Below are 23,503 nucleotides of genomic sequence, written 5' to 3'. Positions count from 1 at the left end.
CGCTCCGCTCCCTCGATCGGTCTGTTTAACGGCGTTAATTGAACGCGAAACTGCGCCCCCCTTGCGATTCTTCCATTCTTCCTATCGCGGCGTTGGAAAACGTTGGAAGGCGAAAACGTGGGAACGAAACGGCGGATCGAACGAAAGAATGGAAAGGGGTCCGCTCGAGGCTTGATATACCTCGCGGTGAAGGTTATGTCGAAATTGAGCCGAGCCGATTCGATCGTAAGAATGGCGATATTCGGGAGAATATTAAACCGGGCTAATTGGAACGATCGAGTGACCCAGTTTCGCAGAAAAGAAATGCTTTGATGCGTGTGTTAAAGAGAGAGAGAGAGAGAGAGAGAGAGAGAGAGGGAAGAAAGGTAAATTTTCACACGAGCACGAAAGAAGGACAAAGAGAAGGAGTAGTAATTAAAGATTGTTTCGATCTGTCGATCAAACAATCTTTTTACAATCAATGACGTAACGTTATTCGATAGAATTACGCGATCAATGCCAACGAACGGATTATTATCCTCCAGTCGAAGATCGTATCGGATAGTTTTCTCAAGCTCGAGTCTACATCTTAGACATTTTGCATCGAGGTCGAAATAAGGTTGTTCAGACAGGAATCTCTGATCCCTTTCTCGGAAGGTTTCTTATCTCGATACGGTTTTAGGAAAAACTCGACCGTATAACTTTATGTATTCGCCTTTTCTAACTATCCACGGTTCGCGTTTACTTATCGATTTTGAAAAGGGGAGAGGGGCCACGCGATCTCGAAACGAGGGAGAAAACGTATTCGCCTCTATCTCCTCGTGATTCTGAGAAAGCTTGAGCCGCTTTTATACCGTGATACCGTCGTGTATTCTATACAATCGTACGTACCATGGCATTGGTTTTCGTTTCGCCGCTTTTCCTCCGCTTTCACGGTGTCTCTACTCTCGACGACGAAAGGATCCTTTCCAAACGATTATCTATTTTTAATTCTGATGAGAAAAGATTGCGCGCTTTCTCTTCAACTCTCTATAACATCATATCATAATTAACAATTATTTTCCTTTCTTTGTTTCAGAATTTGCCGAGTGCGACGAGAAGAGGAATCGTTCGCGTCTTCGTTTCTGTTTTTTTCTTTTTTCCTTTTTTTTTCCTTTCTTTTTACCTTCGAAATTATTTAACGTTTCCGTCTGGCATCGGAAAAGAGAGGGGGAGGAGGAAGGGGGGGGGATCAAAGAAATCGCTGCAGAAATTTCCAGGAATCGTGGGACGAGGAAGAAACATCGTGGTGTAAAGAGAAAAAAGAAAAAAAAAAGGAAAGGAAAGAAAAGCGTATAAATGAAATTCCACGTCGCGACGTATCGTTGTTTCCGCGATCCTCATCCGCCTCGAGCGGAGTTGCCCGCGTAGAAATCGAGAATGGGGTTAAAGAATTAGGAGGATCGGTCGGAGCGCGTTTCAACACTCGAGCTTTAAAATGTCCAAGGAAGACTCGCGCGCTTGAGTGCGTGTGTTGCCGCTGTCCCCCAACCGGAGGTTAATTAAAGTCGATGATCGAGTCTGATGGTAAGAGTCCTCGTTAGTAACTGGAAACTGGGCCAATTTTTCCTTCACTACTCTTCTCGATGCCTTTTCTTCGAGCGAAAACAACTCGAAACAACTCCGATCCCAATTAACTATTTAACCGTTTAACCGAGCCGTTCCGTTTCCGCACGAGTGAACGGAATATCACGCTGTGGACAATATATCGCTCGCTCGAATCGAGAATTTGCTTTCGAATATCTTAATTCGATCGCGGTCAACTGCGACAACTGTGCGGGAAGAATAAAAGTTACGTCGAACCGAATAAGCGTTGACCTTAGCTGCTCAACCGTAGCCGCTCGACTCCACGGCTGTGTGGAAATTGCGATGATGAAATTCGACGATGCCATTCCCAGAGAGCTCCATTCCCAGCCTCGTTCGCCGATATCTCGCGGCACGGTCGAAAATCTTGCAGATAGATTCTTGGGGAAAAGATTGGGGCGTGACCGATAAGGGAGGGAAGCCCGAGACGCCTTATCTCCTTCTTCCTGCCGTTCACCGCGGATGACGAAGAGCGCGTGATCCAGTTAGACGAGCTAGCTACACCCCTTTCCTCCCTTCCAGAGACTGATAAGTACCGATTTCCATAATGGTTCCATGTACGAGTAGAGCTCGAGTCTATCCTTTTCGCAGCCCCGGGCTACTTTCCGTTAACTTATCGACTCGCTCTTAGACCCGATCGATATCGGATCGATTTCCGCTCGATCTCCACCCTTGTTTAATATTCATCGAGATGAACGGGAATTAAGATGGTCCAATTAGGAAATATCGAACGCTGTACGCGTTTCGCCGAGAAAATCGAAATTGTTTCCTTCGAACGGGGGATGTCGCGAATATTTCTTTCCTCTCTTATCTTGGTGAAATTGGGACAACAGCGTTACTTGGGGCAAGAAAGGAGAGAAGGATTTAGAAACGCGAGAGGACGATTCCCTTTCCCTAATTTTTCTTGTTTCTTCTGCCTTCGTTTCTTCTTTTATTTTTCCGGGGAAAAGGGGCCACCATGTTTCTTTCGCTTCTTTCACACCGATCCATTCCGCGAATCGTTACAGAGTTTCGAGCAAAGCCATCGATGATTACTTTTACTACGCCCCTTATCCGACTTCAATTTCGACTCTCTTCTGTTCCAGTTCAGACATTTCCATAGAAGAATATCCCTCGATTGAACACGCACCAATCGCGCCGTTCGCCGCCCCGCTTTATCCCCCGCGTCAAAGAGCAATAAAAATTTCCTGCCCGGGATGAGAATTTAAAACCGACGGAAACCAACGAAATTCGAGATGGATAGCTCACCATCACCACCACCGCGGGATTAGTTCCCCTTCTCGGAATCTGGCGGACAAGATGAGTTTTGTAATTGGAACCGCTTTCGAGATCCACATTGGAACAAAGCAGCCCGCGATCGTTCGATTAAATTATCGGTACACCTTTTCACGCTCCCAGATTTATTTATCCACGTACGTATTTCAACGTATCTTCAAGATCCAAGTTAAATCTTCGGCCCGATGTAGAATCCCTCTCAATTATCGTATCTCGATACGATTCTTCACGAGCCGGAGGAACAATTTAACGCGAAGAAAATGGCATCGATGAGGGATCCCCTCTTCCAATTCGGCGAAACTCAAATTCCTTCTTCGAAAGAAGAAAAAAAACGATCTCCAATCCTTCCGATCCTTTCCCTTCCGATCAAACACCGGGCGAATTCTTTCTCGAACCGGAAGAAACAAACGGAGGAAAAGTGGGAGAAAATTCTCTTTCCTCGCGAATCGGAAATTCCTTTGTCTTTCCAAACGAGGGGCGCACGCTCTCTTTGATCTCTCCTCTCTAATCCAGCGGCGCCAATTATCGCGCGATTCGTGTTGACGCGATTCCTCGTCAGGGAGGGAAGAAGCGGGAGGGGGAGGCGATCCGGATCGATGTGTGAACCGGTTCCTACTGGAATTTCAGGGAAGACCGCAGGCATACGTGGAGGTGGCGCGCAGTTAGCGCTCGAACAGGCCTAAATGAAGAACGATCGTCGCGGGGACAGGTGATCGATAGCGATTGCGAGGAGCCGTGTTTGTGCGTGTGTGTGCGCGCGCGCGCGCGTGGCCTGGCGCAGGGGGTGATCGTGGCGGTGGCGCGCGGGGCTCGGGGCGGAGAGGAGCAAGATGGAACTCTTCCTGATTCTCGTCTGTCTGATCGCGCCGCCCACCCTCTCGCTCTCGATCAAGAGCAAGCTGAATCCACGGATCGTCCAGACGCGTTACGGCGAGGTGCAGGGGGTCGTGCGCTCCTTCGAGTACGCCAAGTTCCTCAAACCGATCGACGTCTATCTCGGGATACCGTACGCGACCCCTCCGATAGGGGGCAACAGATTCTCGCCGACCAAGGCGTCCAGCCCGTGGGAAGGAGTCAGGTGAGCGAAACACAATTATATACGATTATTTATTTTTTTAACGTATCAGCGTTCGTTAATCGAAATCTTCCAAGTCGCGAAAAGCTTTGATAATCAACGAGGGACGAGGAGACGGGGAAGGTGCTTGGAAATTGTTTGTCGACGATTGGTCGAAATAAGAAGATAAGAATAATTTTTAAATATAGAAGAATTTTCAAATTCGACGGGATTTAGCGGGGGGGGGGGGGGGGAATCTAGGAATCTCAGTCACTGAACAAATGTCGCTGTTGTAAATAAACCGTAAACTCGTGTTGTTGTTGTTGTTGTTTCGCATTTGATATTCGAGGAAGCCTAAAATTTTAGCGCAAACTTTGATTTCCAAAGAACATTCCGGGGATCCTTTTAATCCCCCCCCTTCCCCCCTCCCTCCGAAACCTCGAACGTATTTCATCGGCATATTTCTCGGGAAGTTATGTCAAACTGCTCCTTTGAAATTCGCCCAAGTATTTAACCTATCCTTTCATACGTCCACCAACCTGTCATCCGGATAGGACTCGGATTAAAAAATTACTCGGGTAGAATGAAAAATGTTGGCGAAGCTAACATTTTTTTCCTTCCTTTCTTTTTTTCTTTTCTTCTTTTTTTCTTTTTTTCTTTTTTTTTTTTCGTTTTCGTTTTTCGTTTTCCCCGTCCCAACCGATGATTTTCAAAAAATACGACGAAAGAGAGGGAAGAGAGAGAGAGAGAGAGAGAGAGAAAGGGGGAAAAATTGGAGGAGCGACGTTTCCCAAAATTCGGCAAATGCAGGCTTTTAGAATATTTCGGCAGAGTTAGCGATCCTCTTCCGCTTCCAACGACTCTTTTCTCGCTCCATGCTGGCGAAGCAAAAACGGAAACACAATTATACACGACCTTAATCTCCATATATTACGAGTCGGAGGGACAAAGGTGCTCGTAACGCAATACACTCGGAACACATAATTAACTAAGCACGGAGTAGTTGGCGGCTGGTCGTCAAGAACGGAATATTCTCAAAGCGCATTTTTTCGAAATTTCAAACGCACGCCACTCGCGATGAATCAAAAATTTGGCTCAAGGCTTTCTTCTCTTTTCCCCGAGAGACCGAGTATTTTTAAAGAATTAAATTTCATATTTCCAAGTACCTTTCTCCACGATCTAAACAATCTCGATATATCCGACGTTAAAAAAAGAATGGAAACGAAAAATATAAGAGGGATAAAAATTTCTTTTATCCACCTCTTACTCGTTATAATTATTGCATTATTGTTTGTACATCCGTTTATATTAAGAATTATTTTAATCTTAAACGAAGATTGAACGCGATTGATCGCGTGATACTCGAGGACGAGCGAGGGAAAAAAGCATCAGAATTTCGTTTCGCATCGATGTGATTTATCCTTCTTTGTAGATTATCGGATTCGGTGGGTCCGGTCTGCCCTCAAAAGTTGCCCGACATCTCGAATGAGCAAGAGGCGTTAGAGCGTATGCCGAAAGGTCGACTCGAGTACTTGAAGAGATTGCTACCCCATCTACGAAATCAGAGCGAGGATTGCCTCTACCTGAACATCTACGCGCCTGCCATGGGTGAGTAATTTTCACATCGAGGAAAAATTACCGAACTCGATTCGACCTGTTTTACGAGCTCGAGCTTTCCAACTCGTGCCACGTTGATACTACTGAAAAAAATGTGTACAAAATAGTTGAAAATAACGGATGATTGAAAATACGAAAGCATTGGATGATCGTAAATTTCGCGAGAGATCGATTGGTGAGACGAGTGGAATCGGTCGTGGAATTCTATGGAAAAATTAAAAGGATCGACTCGATCGATTTGGAAACGGAATTTCATCTCGTTTAAAAATTGTACGATTGTAGTTAGCGATTGGAACGAAATACTCGATCTTTATTTCTGATTCCGTGTCTGAACCGCAGACTAAGAAACAGGATAGGGAATGACGATTCAATTTCGCTCGGATCGTTTTCGAAGATTTTCGTTTCCATCCCAACGTTCGCGCCAACATTTCGGGAGCCAATAGGATGGAAGGAAATTATAAACGAAGCGGAGACTCTGAAAAATCCACTTTATACGCGGAACGATCTCGAACGAACGCGCCGTTTTTAATATTAAGCATACTTGTCGATGTTGAATAGCCAAGTAGCTCCATGTTACCTCTCCTGTTGTAACTTTCTGACCCCGTTTTCCTCCATCCGACCCTACCACCAGTGATATCAGCAAACATGACAAAAAACACATAAAACTAGATTTCATGCGGTCGTGTTCAACTTTTTGCATGCCTCATCGTAGTTGCTGTTTCATTGATAGCGTTCCTCTACTAGATGGGAAGGAATCTTCCAATCTAATTTTTTTTTTTTTTTTGAAAACTTTTTAATACAGATGAATTTTTTCTTCCTCCTCCAATATATATATATATATATATTTTTTCAAAATTCGATAAACTTCGATATTACGCGAAATTAACCCTCGACTTTGCGCTACGTTTTTTCTTGGACGATGATACATGTTATATAAATATTTATTCGAGAAATCCGCGTCAGATTATAAGTTTAATCGGAACAAGAGTCGAATATCGCCTATGCGATATACAAAGTTTTTCTCCCGTGAAACAAGATATATTCTCGTTGTCATATTTATAAGGCGCGATTAAAAAAAAAAAAAGAAAAAATTACTTCTTTGAAAATCGTCTCCTTTAAATAGTATTACTTGTTTACTCGTTGAATAATCAAAACCGCCGCCTATTTTCTTATGTAGGTCTTACGCAGGAGGAGAATTTTTATACACGCAGTGTATGGAAAAACCGTGGCGTTAAATATGTGGGCCAAGTCTTGAAACCTTGTTTTTTAAGGTTTTTTCGCGCAAATGTTATTCCCCTCTGCTCTACGTTGCAAGGCGAGAGACGGTTTCAATAATAATACATCATGACGTTTTACCCCACGAAATAGGAAATTTTATTTTTTCGCCTTAAACTCACTCTCGGCCCACGTGTACCCCGTTTTTCTTGCACCCTCTTTCGGGCCGGAAATTGAATGGCAAAAGCGTCGGGGAACGTTTCGTCTTGCGAGATACGCGTACACGTTTACGCGTTTCACCGAAGTTTTTGACGAAATAAAGGGAGATGAGGAGGGACTGGAGAAGAGGAAGTATTTTTCTAAACCGGATAAAAATGCATCGGTTTTTCATTTCGACCTTCTACGTGTCGTTTGGTCTCCACCCTCGTATCGAACGTACGAGCGAGAGTCGAACGTTGAAAAGTCATTTGTGCTCGAAAACACTAGTGAAACGACGATCGTTATCGATCGTTAAATAATTCCTCGGATAAACGCACGTAAACGACGAATATATTTTTTCTGATCGCCGTTGAAGGAGAAAGATACACTAATGATTTCACGATATCATATCGTCACCGATCTATCCGGTAATATTTGTTTTATATACCCGAAACAATTCACAGTTCAAACAGGACGCCAGTATTCCCGAAACGCGCTTAATCGTTAGACAACTAGTTAGCAAACTACCCCCTCGATCAACTCTATTCCGTTATCAGCTAATTTCCACGAGCTAATTTATCTCCGTGTAACGAATCCACCTGGGAATAATAGAGATCGCCGTTGCTTTTCGAAAAGTGATGCGTGATATTTGAGCGATGGTGCCCGTTGAAGAGAAAAAGAGACAGAGAGAGAAAAGAAAGAAAGAAAGGGGGAAAAAAAGGGAGCGTAGTCGAGGAATTGCGGAGGGTTAGCGAGGGAACGGAGCGAAAGAAAGCACTACAAAGCGGGTTGTATAGAGGGTTGTGCATCGAACATTGTGCGGTACAACCCCTCCCTATGGGATCCGGGTCAAACCGTTTTCATCTCTTTCGTGTATCGCGGGCTGCACGTTCGCGTTTCGACAATGAAACATCGTACAGACGTAAATGTAAGCCGGAATAGGAAACCAGAACACGCTACTCTGCAAGTCTGCGCGCGAGCGTGACTACCTGGTGCCGGGGCAGCTGTCCAGAATGCGAAACTGTCGCGGATGTGCCCACCCCCGCTCCTGGGGATCCCCCACCTACGCCTACCATCGAAAAATAGTTTCGTCGTCGCTTTCGTTCGTTCACCTAGCAAAGAGGAGAATTAATCCCGCGTTATCGTTAATAATAATAATAATAATAATAATGTGACAGTTTTCCTTTGGTGCATGGAAGATGTGGATAGAACGAAAGGACGAGCAAGGAGGGAAGCGTTATCTCGAAACGATAATGCACAAACCGAGCAAGATGGTCAACGCGACGCGGCAACGGTGAAACAATTTCCGATCCGTTTAATAATGCAGCAGCGATGCACGGCCTGTTTACAAACAGGGCGGCGCATACAGATAGCTGGGAAATTTAGCGACAGCGAAAGAGCAGTCGCTGTAAGCTTTTAACATTCCGCTCTGGAATTTTACGCCGATCCATATAAAAGATGTATCGCCGCTTCGATTCGCGTGGTCAGACGGCAAAACGCCAGGTTGATTTTTATCGTCGTGGAATTTTATTCCTTCGATCCTCATTGTCTCTCTTCCTTTCAGATTTAATAACGAAGCTCGGTCTCGATGGAGATTCTCGATCTTGATCTTTGGTTTATATTTCCGATCTAGATTGGAATCGAGCGAACTCGATTAATCGGGATGCGGTTAAGAACACTGGAGGCCGAACTCTGACATCCGAGGACACGATCTCGATTGCCGGGTGATGACAACAGGGATTACAGAGCGGTTGATTCTAGTCGGGAAGACGTAGCTCGTCGAGCATTACACGTGTTAAGTGATTCGAACTTGGTGTACGCGTGTATAGAGCTCGATCATCTTCCGATCATCGTTGGATGCCGAATTGGAAGTGTTGCGTCTCTCGACCACCGGAATTTCCATTCGCGGTGAGGATGGATTCATATCGAGATACGGAAAAAGAGAGAGGAAAAAAAGGAGCAACGCATGTAACGTGAGAAGCGGAGAGTGTCGTTTACTCGTATAAATCGTAGCATCGAATTTTTGGAAAGAAAGATTCGTTCGTTCGTGTTCGATGGGCGAGCGAGTGAAATTCGGATGAAATTGTGAGACAGAGGAGAGCGAGGCCATCAGACGCGAAAGCAACCGAAGGAATTTCCTGAATATTTTACGCATCTCGTCTTCTTACGCGAACTTTCGTATTCAACTTGGCTCACCTCCTTTCAATTCTCGCCGGGGCTTGTATACTTTTCAGTCGAACCAGTTTTATGGTTGATCTATCGTCGACCCGGATCCACTTGAATATCTATAAGATCTATATCGTATCCCGAATATCCAATGTGCAATCCGTATTATAATTCTTAAGAAACTGTATATATTCCTCGTTTAATATTGGAAACAGCGATTACTTCATCCATCGGATGACACGAACGAAGAAAACGAACGAGTTTAACAGGTAGAAAGAAAAAAAAAATTTCTTCTTCCATCTCGTCGATTCGAGCATTAACGATAGAGGCGTTAAATCAATTTTCGCCGATTATTTATCATCGTTGATGGGAGATTGGTCGGCCAACAAGTTCCACGCGTCATAAAATAAATTTTTTCCATCGGCCAAGAATAATCGAGAGCCAACGGAAATAATTTAATGCCTATAAATCTTTGACCTTCGTATTGGCATCCCCCCCCCCTAATGATTAATAAAAATGCGAAATTAATTATTAAAAAAAGGAATAATTATTAAAGAGAGATCAGTTGTTCTTTCCCCGCGAAAACTTTTCATTCAACGTGTAACGATCAACGGGAAAACACGTGTCCTTTGTGAGAGTAGAATTTTCAATCTTTGACAGATTAAATTTAAAAGCGATCAATGGGTCCAACCTTTGAAAGTAAAATTCTTTCTCTCTCTCTCTCTCTCTCTCTCTAAGAGAGAGCATATTTTAAATCCTGAAAATTAACCGGATACTTAAACCTTAAGATGTTTAAGAGTAAAGCATCATCGTTTGATATAATTATTTATGCAGAAAGAGGTGTTAAAAGGTATCGAATCTCGAGCCATTAAAACTTCTATCCCTTAGTGAATTCGAAATTAACCGACCATCCCGATTCCGATGAAAAATGAGTAAGCCACGTCCCCGTTTCGTTATCAGCCCCGTTTTATTAGTTTTATCATCGAAACTTGGTACAAACTATACACACATTGTATACAGAATTGTTTAACAATTCTATTGTATTCGACGAGTTTCTAAAATGTAATATTTCTAGAAAAAACGATCGAATAAGAAAGGAAAGAAAAACGTTATTCTTTAAACAACATTTTATCGAATCATCCTGGAAAACTCTGTATATATATATATATTCGACGCTTCCAAACAACCACACGGAATATCCAAGTATTGAAAGGCCAAGTTCCATTGTTTCACCCGATATCGCATTCGAAGCTGGAGAGGTTAATGGAAGATCGGGTGAAAGTTGGAGACTCGCTTAATGCACGGTTTCTCTTCGTTTCACAAGTTTCTATCGAAAGGAAAGATGGAACCGGGGAAAAGAGGGTCGCGATCACACGCCTAATCTCGACGAGGAACCGTGAAAGAAGATGGCGCCAAGTTTCCTCCCCTCCCTTTGGACTAATAATCGAATCCCTCGAAGGATCGAGATTATTCGTTCGAAATAGTTGGTTTGCACGAATTTCTTGGAAGCCCGTGGCCCCGTGAAATTATTTCCTCGTCCCGAGTGAACGAAGTGGTTTCCCCTGTTCCATATCGCCGTAAGATATGATCAACCGCCATTTGTATTTTTCCACCCCTTGGTTGCCAACTTGATTTCGCAATTTTTGCCGAAGAATTTAGGGAAGATCGAGGATGGATTTATCGATAGATAGTTTGGGGGAGAAGGGGAGAAAGTTTCGGTAAGGGAAAAGTGTAAATTGAGAGCGATGAGGTTGCCTCTTGCGTTCTTGGTTCGGATGCCTCGTCGAAAGTTTGAGAAAAATCTTTGGAAACTTGTCGACAATCGAATCAATCGACTACGAGATATTTGAAAAACGAAGAATCATTTTATCGATATTCGTTTATTAAGTAGTGTGTCGCGAGAAAGGGAGAGAAACGAAAGAAATTTTACTTTTACGAGGTTGGGAAAATTTTTTCACAACGACCGATGCGGTGACGATCGTCGAGAATGAATCTTTCTGTAGTGAACGTGTTTCTTCTATAAAAAAAGAAGAAAAAAAAGAGTCAACCTGAAATGTCGACCATAAAATGATGCAGGCTCATTAGCCTGAGAAGATGTCGTTTTAATTAATCACGCAGAAGGAGTGCCCCCTGACACGTGCTGGTCTTTAATAAGAGAAAAAAAAGAGCGTAAGCCAAGTGGAAAGAGAGACATCAAAGACTTTCAGGCACTGGCGGTAGGTGAACGGTTCCCTCATACTTGGAATACGAATTACGTTTCACAAAGGAACGCTACCCTCATCTTCGTTGCCTCCTTAACTTATACCTCTCCCGTTCTTGCTCCCTTTTCTCGCTCGAGAAGGGGGGAAGAGATCGCCTGCACCACGAACACACGCGTCGCACTGTATCTCTTTGCTTCTTTTTTTCCCTTCTCGTTTTCTCCCTTTTTCCCCCCTTTTTTCTTTCTTTTTTTTTTTCTTTTTTTGAATAAAGAGAAAAAGAACGCAACGAACGAATATTTTTATTCCCTCGATCAAACACAAATTCCTGGAATATTCAATTCGCAAACAAATCAGAACAGGGAGGAGAGGAATAACCGAATGATACTCGCACGAATGTCAGAAACTCGTCTCGTCGTTCGATTCGTGGTACAACAGGGGGATGAGAAATGTACGACTGTTCGTTGACATTTCTCGAATTTCTCCTCTCGTTCTCTCGGATCCCAAAACTTATGTAACTTGGCCTTGTGATGGGCGACGCTACGAGAGAGTTCAAGATTCTCGATTTGTTGACTTGGAAATTTAATTAAATCATTTCATTCCCAATTTCTGAAACCACGAATAATAATAATAATAATGTCTCTTCAAGTTTACCTCGGTGAGAGCAAAAGAGCAGAAACTTAGGGAAGATATCTAGAAGAAGGAGTAAAGAATTATGAATTATCGTTTCATATTCTTCCACGGGGCGATGTAAAAATTTCTTTCGAAACAAATTTTCTCCTCCTCTCTTTCTCTTTCTTAAAATCGGTTTTATTTCACGAAAGATAGAATTTTCAAAGTTATCCTCGGAGAGAGTCGTTTTGCAGCGCAAAACTCGCTACGTGGATGATCCACTTAGAGAGAAAACCCGATCGCGAACGACAGCCGAGAATTATCGTGGCGATTTAGTCGGGAAGTAGAAGCGAACTGGTAATTACGAGCCGGTTGTTTCCGCGCCAAGGCGATCGATAGCATCGCCAGCATTACGAATAGATAAACGTATTTACGGGAGTGTCGCGAAAGCGCCATTTTCGTGCTGCGACTGCGAATTAATCGGATAGTAGAAGAAATTCCTTTTCCGCTTTCTCTTTGCTACGCTTCCTTTCTAGGATTAAAGATCAACCCGGAATTATCCTTTTTTTTCTCTTTACTTCCACGATACAATTTTTACAGCAACAATACACGGATACATTGTACACGGAATGTTTAATTCGATTACGTTTTTGTTTAATTTTCTCGATCAGAGTAAAGGAATTGATAATTATTGAAATATCGGACAGTTGCGAACGCATATTTAATTAAACATTGCTTGGACGATAGACGTTTGAATTATAGAGAAACGATTCCATCACTTTGTCTATCTAAAACGAATCGTTCCCTTTCGTGCGCGCAATTTTCAACCGTGGTTGAAATTTACAAATCTGCACACCAGGATATGATACTTTGACAGGAGTAACGAGGATTCGCAGAAGCTCGTTATTCACGAACGAACGTCTGAATCTTGGAATCTTGCATAATTTCATCACCCTTCCTTCCTGTTATTAAATTAGCGATGAAGGCGACTGATCAAAAGGCTCGACGCGAAAACTGGTCGTTCGTCGTCCCATGTAACTTGCTCCATCCCGATAATTCCCGATTAAAAAATGATTTTTGAAGATGATTCATCGCCGATCCAAATTGAATCGCTAATCTAAGTTGGAAAACTTGGACCGGTTGAGTTATGGCCGAAAGGGAATAGAATACCCATCGATCGTTAACGCGATGCCTCCTCCCTCTCTCTCTCTCTCTCTCTCTCTCTCTCTCTGACGATTGTCTAAAACTAAAGTTCGAAGGAATTGTCCCGAAACCCGTGGCCTTTCGACGGCCACTTGGTCCCCGCCGCGCGGAACATATGGCGAAAAAGGTTGGACGTTTTGATTAAGAGCGGCACGATAAAAGCGCCGTCGATCGCGAGAGTTATAGTGGCGTAGTGGCGAGCCACGCGGAAATTCTTTCGGAGGAAGTTTGTTTTGCCAGCCACGGAGGAGGGGTCGGGGGAAGGCTTTTAGGAAGGAAATGGAATCGGCAAAACTCGAATGATAAATCGCGAATGATATTCGCGGATGAAGGTGCGACATATGTTATGTAAATCGTGGCGTGGGATGAATATTTTCTTTTTTTTTTTTTTTTTTTCGTTCGGGATAACAAATGCGTGGAAATAGTTTCTTATCGCCGGATTCTTAAAGCGAATGGTCGAGGATATATCGAAATAGGGAAATTTTATTATAATTTTTGCCAAGTTGATTGCGATCACAGGAGTGAGAGATAAATTAGAAATTGTCTGTCAACGGAGAGCATATATCTGTCGCGACGAGTGACGCGAAAATTGGTGATCGGAACATGCACGGGCATCAGGCCAAATAAAAGATGTGAAAAAAAAAAAAAAAAAAGGTGGGAGAGTTGCCGGGTAACAAGTGCTGGGTAATCAATCACGCGGTCTAGCGAATCTCCGTCTCCTCGGCAGCTCGACACCACGATCGGCAGCTCTTAATTACACCCAGGCCGGAAACTCGTGGCTGTGCGCAATCATTCTCGTCCTAATAGCGTCATAACTCAAGTAGAACACAGTACTTTCGACGCAGTGCCGCGTTTAACCGTGCCGCATTAATAACTTCGTCACCCTAGCTGCTCTTTTTCGTCACCACAGCTTCAGAATCTCGTTCACGTGCGCTTTGATCGAGGATTAATTAAGATAAATCACGGCTCTCGCCCTTTGTGGAAACGTTTGTCGTGGATCAAAAGAAGAAGAGGAAGAAAGGAAAAATGGAATACATTCGAATTTAATGTTTCATTCGAGACGTAGAAGCGGAAAGAAAACGTGCTTCTATCTTTTTTTCTCTTTTTTCTTTTCAATTACGTTTCTATTAACGAAATCGTATCGTGGTGTTGTGCATTTGATTCAATCTTGAACGATCGCGAAGAGAAGAGGGCTTATCTCGATCGATAATTATTAAATGTTCGAGGGTCTAAAGCCTCGTTACAGCTAAATAACAATCCTTCATATTTGAACTCGAGCATCGAGGAAGATTGGCTCGAGGATCGATGATCGAGTGAGTGCTCGATCATCGCAGGAACGATTATCCATAACCCGTCCAAGAACACGTCTTTATTGATTAGATTGGGAGAGTTCAATTAGTCGAAAGACGATGAATTACAGTTATAGGATCACGGGAATGGGTGATGGTAAACGTTGCGTATTTCAAATTCGTGAGGGAGATTCTCTGCCTCTAAAATATTGATTCAACGTGGCCGCAAGGGTGTTGTTGAATTTTTAACGCAACAAGATGCAAAGCGAATAACTCTTTTCAAATAAACACGAACAAACCGTGCTCCCTTCTTATTCTATCCACTCCTTTCGAATAAATATTTCTAGAAAATTATTTAAACGAAGAAAAGAAAAAGTCGACCAATATTCTCGCTAGAAAATTCGCACGATAACTCGAATTAATTTCAACAGTGTGACGTAGTATATATTTTGTATATATATATATAGTTTAAGTAAAAATATTCCCGTGTATATTGTCAAACACGGTGGCTGCAACAAGATTTGCGCGCATACCGTTTTATATGAGGCCGTGTAAACGATACGCCGGCTCGTAGAATTCGTTTGACGCGCCACCAACCGCGTATGCAAATATCCACCTCCTCCGTGACAACGTGCGGTGGAAGGATGAAGGGAGGGAGGGGATTGTCGCGTGCATTAAACAATCGGTGGATTGTCCGGTGAAAAGTAGAGGAGGCGAGCTGTGCATTCGCGGGTTTGTACGTGTCTGTCCCTGCGGCGTGCACCGTTTTCAGCGTTGTACCAAGGGGTTGTACAATTTGAAACGGCGCCTAGGATTTTCGAGGGTCGGGCGCATATTTTTCCACGGGGCGGAAAAGTAGGAAGTGGATTTCTGCGCTTTCGACTGCATGCCGGGGGAGGACTTTCGCGGAACGATTCGTCGTAATCTTCGTCGTATTCAAAATTCGCACGTTCTGTATTTATATCCGCATTGCGTGGTCCATCGGTGGAAATTTAAAACTCGGGGAATCGATATCCATCCTCCCCTCCCCGATGGAGCAGTGTAATTCGATTTAAATCTTCGTTCGAGGGAATTCCGATGGAATAACCGATGATACTCGAGCATTGTTAATTAATTTTATTATTTCGATCGGTTAATTAAACCGATTCGAGGGGATGTTTTTAAGAAAGATCAAATTTAGGACGAATTCTTCGCTCGAGTAATTTATTCCACCGTATGTATTTTCTCATTACACTTGGTAACTCCCTCGTTGTTATTATTAATTAAACACGTGAATTATCAAAGGGAAAGGGATGGTATAATATCGAAAAAAAAAAAAAAAGAAACGAGAATTAATATTCGTATTTCGATTTGCAACTTTAATCTTGCCCGTGAAAAGGAAAAGGGAAAGAGTAATTCCCCTCCTCTCCCTCCCCGAATAATTAAAATCAACGTTTACATTCCAACGCAAATACCCACCTTCAATTTCGCGTCCAATCGCGTGCAACAAATTCTTCTTTTTTCGATTTCTCTATCTCAAAGATACGTTCGGATTAAATATTTTCCCAAAGCTTCAAGATTTCATCTTTTAACGCTTCAAAGCTGCGTGGATTGGGTTGTCGTGAAGAAAGAAGCATGGAAGAGAGAGAGAGAGAGATCACGAGGTGTGTGCCCGGTTGATAGAGATGCGAGCGTGAAAACTGAGAAGAAGAAAAAGAAGAATGAGGCGAGGAGAAGGAAGGGTAGGCACTCGAACATGAGCAAAGGGTCGAGGACTGACTGTCGGGATCGAAGGAGGGTTGAACACTGTCGCCAGACAGAGAAGAGATGTAAAATTGCAAAAAGGTCGCCTGCCCCCACTTGACAACCACACTCGAAATATACATCTCCCGTGATGGGAAAGGAAGCACGTATTGGAAATTGCGCGCGTAATTAACAGCGGATGATATTAATTAAAACTTTGCCGCGAGCAATTTTTCCCCTCCCTCCCCCATTGTAAATTGCCTGAACGAGTCTTACAATTCGATCGAGTTTCCATCATAAATTTAACTTAAGCGCTTTTGTTGTTACGTTTAAGTTTTAAGTTCGGTATCGAATTTCTCGACTAATTTTCTTAATTTTTTTTTTCTTTAAGAAGGGGGGGAGGGAAGAGGGTTTAAGATGAAATCCGTCAAACCAAACTTTCTCAACTCGTGATATATTAAACTTCTAAGAGAATGCAAGAAATCAGCCAGCTTGAAATCGAATTATCAACGCTTTCTCCTTCGATACGAACCAAGGATTTCCAAACTCGAGAAGATTTTCCAATTTCGCCCAATCGACGAATCTAAAAAATGTACAACTAGAAGTTTTCGAACGAGCAATTTCCATCCGATCTCAGAATCCGCTCGAGGAAGAGCGATTATCATTACAGCCACGATCAAATCCTTTCGAGACATCCAATTCGCGCGCTCATTCGTCCCTGGGTTCGTTTATCACGGTGGATTCGCGCGAGCGGAACGGAAAAGGTGTTTCTCGAAACAGTGGACGGAGTTAAAGAGAGCGACGATGAAAGCGGGCAACCAGAAACAATAAGCTATCGTCGACAGGCGTTCGCCACTCGCCTTCCTCGTCTCGTTTCGCGTTTTCAGTTCCGAGTTTCCTCCCCACCACGTCTTACACCATCAGCCTCGTTTTCATCCTTTCGTGAAACGAACGATCAAACGAACTTCCATACGCTTAAAGGACGAGGCCGCTTCTCCTCGAGGCAATCTCCCCTTCTCTACTCTGTCTTACCCTGTCGGATCGATCCTCGGTTTGACGAGGAAACGATCGAGAAGATTGTTAGGGAGGGATCGTTAGAAGAAACATGTTTGGTTATATCCGTGGATCGATCAACTTTTCCAAAAGATAGAATTCTTGTCCGACAAACTCAACAATTCTCCTTTCTTTTTATTCATTTATTCACTTTCATTTCTATTCTTTCATTCGATTTTTCTTCGCGGAAGGAAGAAAAACAAGTCGCGAACAGAAGCGGAGAAAAAAGAAGAGACATCTCGAAACGGAAAGAGCAATTCCGTCCTTCGTTCTGGCCAGTGACTGGACGCGTAAATTACGAACGCGTCCCGTTGTTCCCGACGCATTAAGCGATCCGACTTCCACCATTGTGAATCCAGTTTTTGTTTCCACGAATCGGGACCGGACACGGTTGTTCTTTCTCCATAACGAGCGTGATGGTACAATGCTCTTGTCGTGTCGGTTTTGCATTTATCGTTGGAAATGTTACCTCGGCGATATAATTGAGACGGAAGGGTAGATATTTCCCTGCTTCGAGAACCGAATTTCCACTGTAGAGACAAGGGATGGAGAAATACCCTTGAATATTAATAATTATTACATTTAAATCCAACTACGATTACGTCCACTCGTTTCTTTTAGAAAGAAAAGTCGGCAAGGAAAAGTTAACCGATTTTACGAATCGAAACTCGGCTTATAAACTTCTTACAAAAAATCTCTCGGATGTCTGCAAATGCAAGAAGAATCGTAATCGTCGTAAACGGACTTATCGAGATATCAATATTCGGGGAACGTAATAATAAATTCACGAAGGTAGGAATGATGGCGGTAACGGATATAAGGCGATCCAGGAGGCTAGAGTTTCAGCCTGTTTTTCGCTCGTCGGAAAGAAGTCACGCCGCTCCTCGCTTTAGCAACGTCCCCCCGGATATACGTGCCGCTCCGTTTTTGATCTCGTTCACGTGGAAGGAAGGCACGGTCGGTCACGTCATCCACTTATTTACCGATATATGCTGTCGCGGCCACAAAAGAAAATCCCGGTTTCACAAGGGTGGCACAAGCTTGCTCGCCCCGCGTTAAAATCGTCCACGACGTCCAGCCCACGGGAGCTTCGAATTTATAGCCCTCTCCGTGACACGTTTCAACGTGCACAGAGATGCGCACACGTGTACTTACAGAGGCAGAGGAATTCAATTCACGTCCGACATCGGGCGAAATCTTCCCGTTGCGTTGTTGTTGGATCTTATTGTTGTTCGACTTGCTCCAGCCGAACGCTGGACCTATAAATTAGCCTCTCAGAGGTTAGAAGAAGTTCCTCCATTAATCCCCCTCTAATTAATCCCGTTTATCGTTGGGAGAAAAGAATTAATTTTTCGAATGTAAATTCTAAAATTTCTAGAGACTTTTCCTTTTTATTAAAGGAAGTTTATTATTCGCGAAGGAGAATTCAGGAGAAACCATCGCCATTATAAGATTCTTCGTGGCAAACGTCGGATGTAAATTTTCTTTTCTCGCGTTTCCATTAACGGACGCATTCCGTTGCGTCGTCGCCGCGTCAACCGGCGGCCGGAACAAAAGAATTTGAATAATGCTCGTTGAAACGGAGTCGAGTAGATGTAAATAAAACGATAAGTTCCAGACTTCCAATTTTCAAGCAGCAGTATCTTTGGCAACGGCGATCGTGGCCCTCCTTGGCTACGCCCCAACAACCAAGCAAGAATCGGATTAACTTTTACGAAGAATATATACGCCGCGTTTTCGTCGTAAACGGTTGAAAGAACGATTTTGATCTCGATTTAACTTCGAATTTCTTTTTTTTTTTTTTTTTTTCTTTCCTTTCGAAAATCGATCATCGATTAATTTTCCTAGGCGTTCAGAAAACACGCACGTTTCGATAATATCGAACGATATCGCATCGAAAGATATTAGAGCAGAGCGATTATATCGATTAATCTTTTCCATTGTCTCCGATGCTATCTTTATTGGACGTTGCCGCATCGTTCTCGTAATCGCGCAGCTAATTATCAAAGTTGGAAACAAGCGGTGGCCAGACTCGTCGATAGACATTGACTCGACCGTTTGGCAGGGAGGGAACAGGACATTTTAGCGACAATTTCTCTCGCTTTTGCACCCTTCTCGAAGCGCCTTGCCTCTCTCCTTTCGCCGCCTCACCGCCAGACAGCCAATCCGCTCCACTCGTCTCCTCCGTTTCCCACACTCCTTGCGTCCTACACTCCTTGTTTTCTACCTTTCTCTCCCCTCCCCCTTATTTCACCGGCGTTTTCTCCCCCATTCTCAAGGTGGTAGCACCGCATCGTTGTTGGCAACTGTTTCGAGTACTTAAAAAGAGGCCGGTGAAAAAGTTTTGACTCGTCCCTTGCTCTTTCTTCCAATCCCTTCTTATATCCATAGGGTTGAAACGGTCAACGATTCGGTTTTCACTTTTTTCGTTTCCCCACAATTTTCATTTCGCGCAACTCGATCGAACTCGGTCGAATCGCAATCGCAATCGATCCATATCTTTCCGACGAACGACGTCGAACGATGATTTTGCGCGCGAGGGGAGGGAGGGAATTCGGTAGACACGAGAATGTTGGACAAAAGTTGTACCGTGGGAGGTAAGGAGGTGTGGTGAAAGCACCGTATTTCAGAGTCAAGCGCAGGGCCAAGGAAGAAGAAGTGGGATCGGTTGCAGGGAGCGTTCGGTGAAAAGGGCGGCACCCCTATTGGCCCTGGGTAAAAGGGTAAAAGGTCCATTCGTTACGGACGAAACAGTGGTGGCCATCGTACATTTATCGGGTTACCTTTGTACCTGAGCCATGTAGGCCCGTCGGTTGACCTCCACCACTCGGAACAATCGTATCCCTTGGGAGATACGGTCTGGTGGTGAAAATAATTTACACGATGTTGTACAAATGTTTATGGCGTTCGCTTCGCGATAACGTTGAAACGTTGGCGGAGAGACGATTGGAGGGACGGCGAATAAATCGCGATTAAATGTTTCGCGATGCAAAAAAAAGCTCTAAAAGCATTTTTCATGTTTTTTGGGTGGATATAATGGATAAGAGGCTTTTCGACAGCTTTAATTAAAGCTATCGCGCGATCGATGTTTTGCATCGTTTTAAAGCTTTGTGCAAAATGTTTGTTGAATGATAAATTAATTTAAAGTATTATAACAATTTTCAACTTTGCGCACGGTGGATCAATGCAATTACGCAGTCTCCGGCCAATGTAGAACCGTGGAATAAAAATTATTATCGATATTTCTCCCTCGTTTCTCCGAATACGAGAGTGAAAGACAAACGTTGAAAGTTAAACGGTCAAAAGACAATTGCGAATTAATTTTTAAATTCGACGAATCGTGCGCAATTCCGAACGCGTTCACGTTCACGCTTACAGTTATTCAACACGTGGCCTCTGTCTTCGCGTAGGCTCCATCCATCCATCCATCGCGTTTTGTTACTCGAAAGCGATCCCTATCGATCCTAATTCCACTATCGATCGATTAAACTTTACTAGTCGGAGCCCATCTACCAATGATCAATGCCGCATCGATGTCGTTCCATCCTCTTTCCGCGTAATTTACCGTCCAATAATGTCAATTCCCCAGTTACGATACTCGATCTTGGCCGGCGTATGGCCGACCTATACCACTCGGACTCGTCGTCGAACTCTCTTCAATCAGAATTCAACATTTCAACTCGTCGCAAATCGTCCAGCTTTGTCGCTTCCGTCGAGCGCAATCGTTGCTTTAACCTCGTTACTCCGCCGAGACGAGTTTTGATTGAGTTTCACCGTGATAGAACGCGTGATTCTGAATTAAATTTCGCTACATCGACCGAATAATTGAGTTCCACCGAGGTATTATACGTGTTGGCTTTGCCGTTTCAACATCCAAACCTTGGTCATCCCGTTCGATCGCTCTTTGCTCTAAGCGTCTCTCACCTGCGTCGATTTATCCATTTATATCCGCGCTACCTCGATTAATTTATCGAGCCGAGCTACACCGATTCCGATTACGGGGTATTATAACGATATTTCTCGTTATAAATATATTTCTTCCTTTTCCTTTTCTTCTTTTTTCTTTTCCCTCTCTCTCACTCTTTCTCTCTCGATTCGGATTAAACATCGAGGCTTCCTTCTCTCGATTTATTCGCGCCACGATCGTCGTCTTAATGCTCCCCTCTCCCCTCCTCTTCCCGCCCCTGGATTTTACTTACCTTCCCTTCATTCTTATCCCTCCGCCGAAATATATCTTTCGTCGGTAAGGAGGTGAAATACGTTCGGCGAGGTATGATTTCCTTCTCTTGGCGCGAATGGAACGGAATAAAGGAATAACCGGGAAGAGAGAAACGGTTATTTTCCAGCCGAGGGGAGAAGAATCCGACATCGCGACGCTGAAACGAGAATAACGCGATGGAGAGAGAGAGAGAGAGAGAGCATTGACTCGTTGCAATTCCGCCGCGATAGAATTTTTTTTCTCTTTTCTTTCCTCTTTTCTCTCTCTCTCTCTCTCGCTCTCTCTCTTCTCTCCTTTCTTTCTGCGAACGCCATAGGCATCCCTCGCGAATCCTCGTGATTTTACAACAGTGACTGGAACGAAACGGTGCGAGTGTTGGCAGAAGGGGAAGGGGAGCGAAGTTTGATAAATCATCGTAAACGTAAACGTAATTTTATCCCGACGACGAAGGTAGCGATGTTTCGTTTCTCTCTCTCTCTCTCTCTCTTTATTTTATTGGAACAAATTGAACAATTTTTTTTTGTTTTCTCGAACGCTTGCCTTCGGATTGGTATTCGTTTCGCGCAAGTCGATAACGACCGATTTCAAGGGAAATCCGCGTGGTAGACGGTAATTGAATTAATCCAAACGGAGAGGAGACGAAAATTTCTTCTCATTAGCAAACACACGGTTGAATTTATTTCGTCGGTCTGAATAGAAAAGCTCCGGTTCTTCGTCGCGTTATTTTAAGAGACGACCCCTTTAATTAAAAGGTCCCTTTGCACCGGCGTACCCTGAGTGTTTGCCTTCCTTCTGCAAGAAAATCTTCCAATTTCTAGAAACCATTGCAGCCCAAACTCCGACTTTGGATAAGTTTTATTTCTGCTGCGGAAACCGTGCAATGTGTCTTCTTTAATTTGTACCGTGATGCTTCGCGTTATTTCTGTTAGTTTCGAATCACAATAATGAGAGAGAGAGAGAGAGAGAGAGAGAAATTTCAATTGTGTTTTTCTCTCTGCGCGTTAAAAATGCTTGGGTTCGTGATACGGCAGTAAATAAACGGTGAAAAAAAAAAATCCTCGAATATTTAATTTTGAAATTAATTAAAATAATTTACGATGCAAGTAAACTGTTTCCGTGCGATAAACTGGTCGAAAAAATAAATTAATCGCGATGTAAGTGATCTTTTTGAAATTTTTAACGCGCGCGCGTGTTTCTTTTTTTTTTTTTTTTTTTTTCTTTTCCTTTTTGGATGCAATTTTCTTACATTTCAGTATCCCCATTACAAATTGTTGCATTACCCGCACAGACACAGCGACTTTTAGCGAGATGAAACGTCGAATAAACATTTTAAAATTGCATGGTGCGTTACTTCACGCTATGCAAATTTATCTTACATTAATTTTCAAACAACTCGACGCTACAGCGACGATCAGCCGCCAATCCTTTTCAAATATTCCAAGGAAATAAGGAGTGGGGAAGGAATTAGCGGCAGAAATTTTCATGGATGAAAAAGAATCGTGGGAAACGAGCCCTTTGAAATATCTACCTAGCAGCCACGTTAAAACGGAGATGTTCACAAACCCAACGTTGCCATCCCCTTCGACAAAGATTCTGTTTGCGCATAATTGACGAAGTCGACGGGGAGGGAAAATTAAGTATCGGGGAGCCTCGGTTTACCTCGCTCCTCGCACTTTCAACCCCCTTGTTTATTTTTTTTTTCACGCTTTCTATCGTTCTATCTTCACTCATCATCGAGCCCCTAAAGCGGGCATATATCAGTCTGTCGAACATCTCCTTTATTCGCGCGCCAGAGGTTGCAAACCCTCTTTGGTTGGAACGAGCCACGGTGAATGCTTGCGAGGGTTGCGATCGTACGAACGCTTCCACACGCTTCGTCGCCGCGCTCTTTGCGGCGGCCATTCAATGCCTCGACGTAAAATTTACGATATTGCAATCTGCGCCACGATATATTATAAAATCGCTGTATCCGATATCCACCCCCCCTCCCATTCCATCGCCACCATTTTCCTACCTTTCCTTCCTCCTTCGTCGCCACGAATTACGCGATTACGAATTTTTGGAATTGTGTCACTCTCGT

The 23,503-nt window shown here is 43.5% G+C and overlaps 1 protein-coding gene and 1 long non-coding RNA gene across 6 annotated transcripts in view; both read left to right on the top strand.

Annotated features, from left to right (window-relative positions):
- The window catches only part of LOC147658827 (uncharacterized), a 63,878-nt gene extending 60,229 nt beyond the window's left edge, over nucleotides 1-3,649 (top strand). The window contains exons 2-3 of the long non-coding RNA XR_015291362.1: nucleotides 1,058-1,545; nucleotides 3,505-3,649. This is a non-coding gene — a long non-coding RNA (uncharacterized LOC147658827). The remainder of the gene's footprint in view (nucleotides 1-1,057; nucleotides 1,546-3,504) is intronic.
- A 6-nt stretch (nucleotides 3,650-3,655) lies between these two features.
- The window catches only part of NLG-4 (neuroligin 4), a 213,339-nt gene continuing 193,491 nt past the window's right edge, over nucleotides 3,656-23,503 (top strand). For all 5 annotated transcript variants that reach the window (XM_086905447.1, XM_086905433.1, XM_086905431.1 and 2 more), the window contains exons 1-2: nucleotides 3,656-3,955; nucleotides 5,364-5,539. In XM_086905447.1, coding sequence (XP_086761573.1) covers nucleotides 3,708-3,955; nucleotides 5,364-5,539 — 424 coding nt within the window. In that variant the 5' untranslated portion in view covers nucleotides 3,656-3,707. The remainder of the gene's footprint in view (nucleotides 3,956-5,363; nucleotides 5,540-23,503) is intronic.

This window comes from Apis florea, unplaced genomic scaffold, assembly GCF_048593485.1.
Source record: "Apis florea isolate Af1SG1 unplaced genomic scaffold, ASM4859348v1 contig_1615_pilon, whole genome shotgun sequence".
NCBI classification, from domain to species: domain Eukaryota; kingdom Metazoa; phylum Arthropoda; class Insecta; order Hymenoptera; family Apidae; genus Apis; species Apis florea.
Note: the sequence above shows the minus strand (reverse complement) of the source record. Positions and strands in the feature narration are given on the sequence as shown.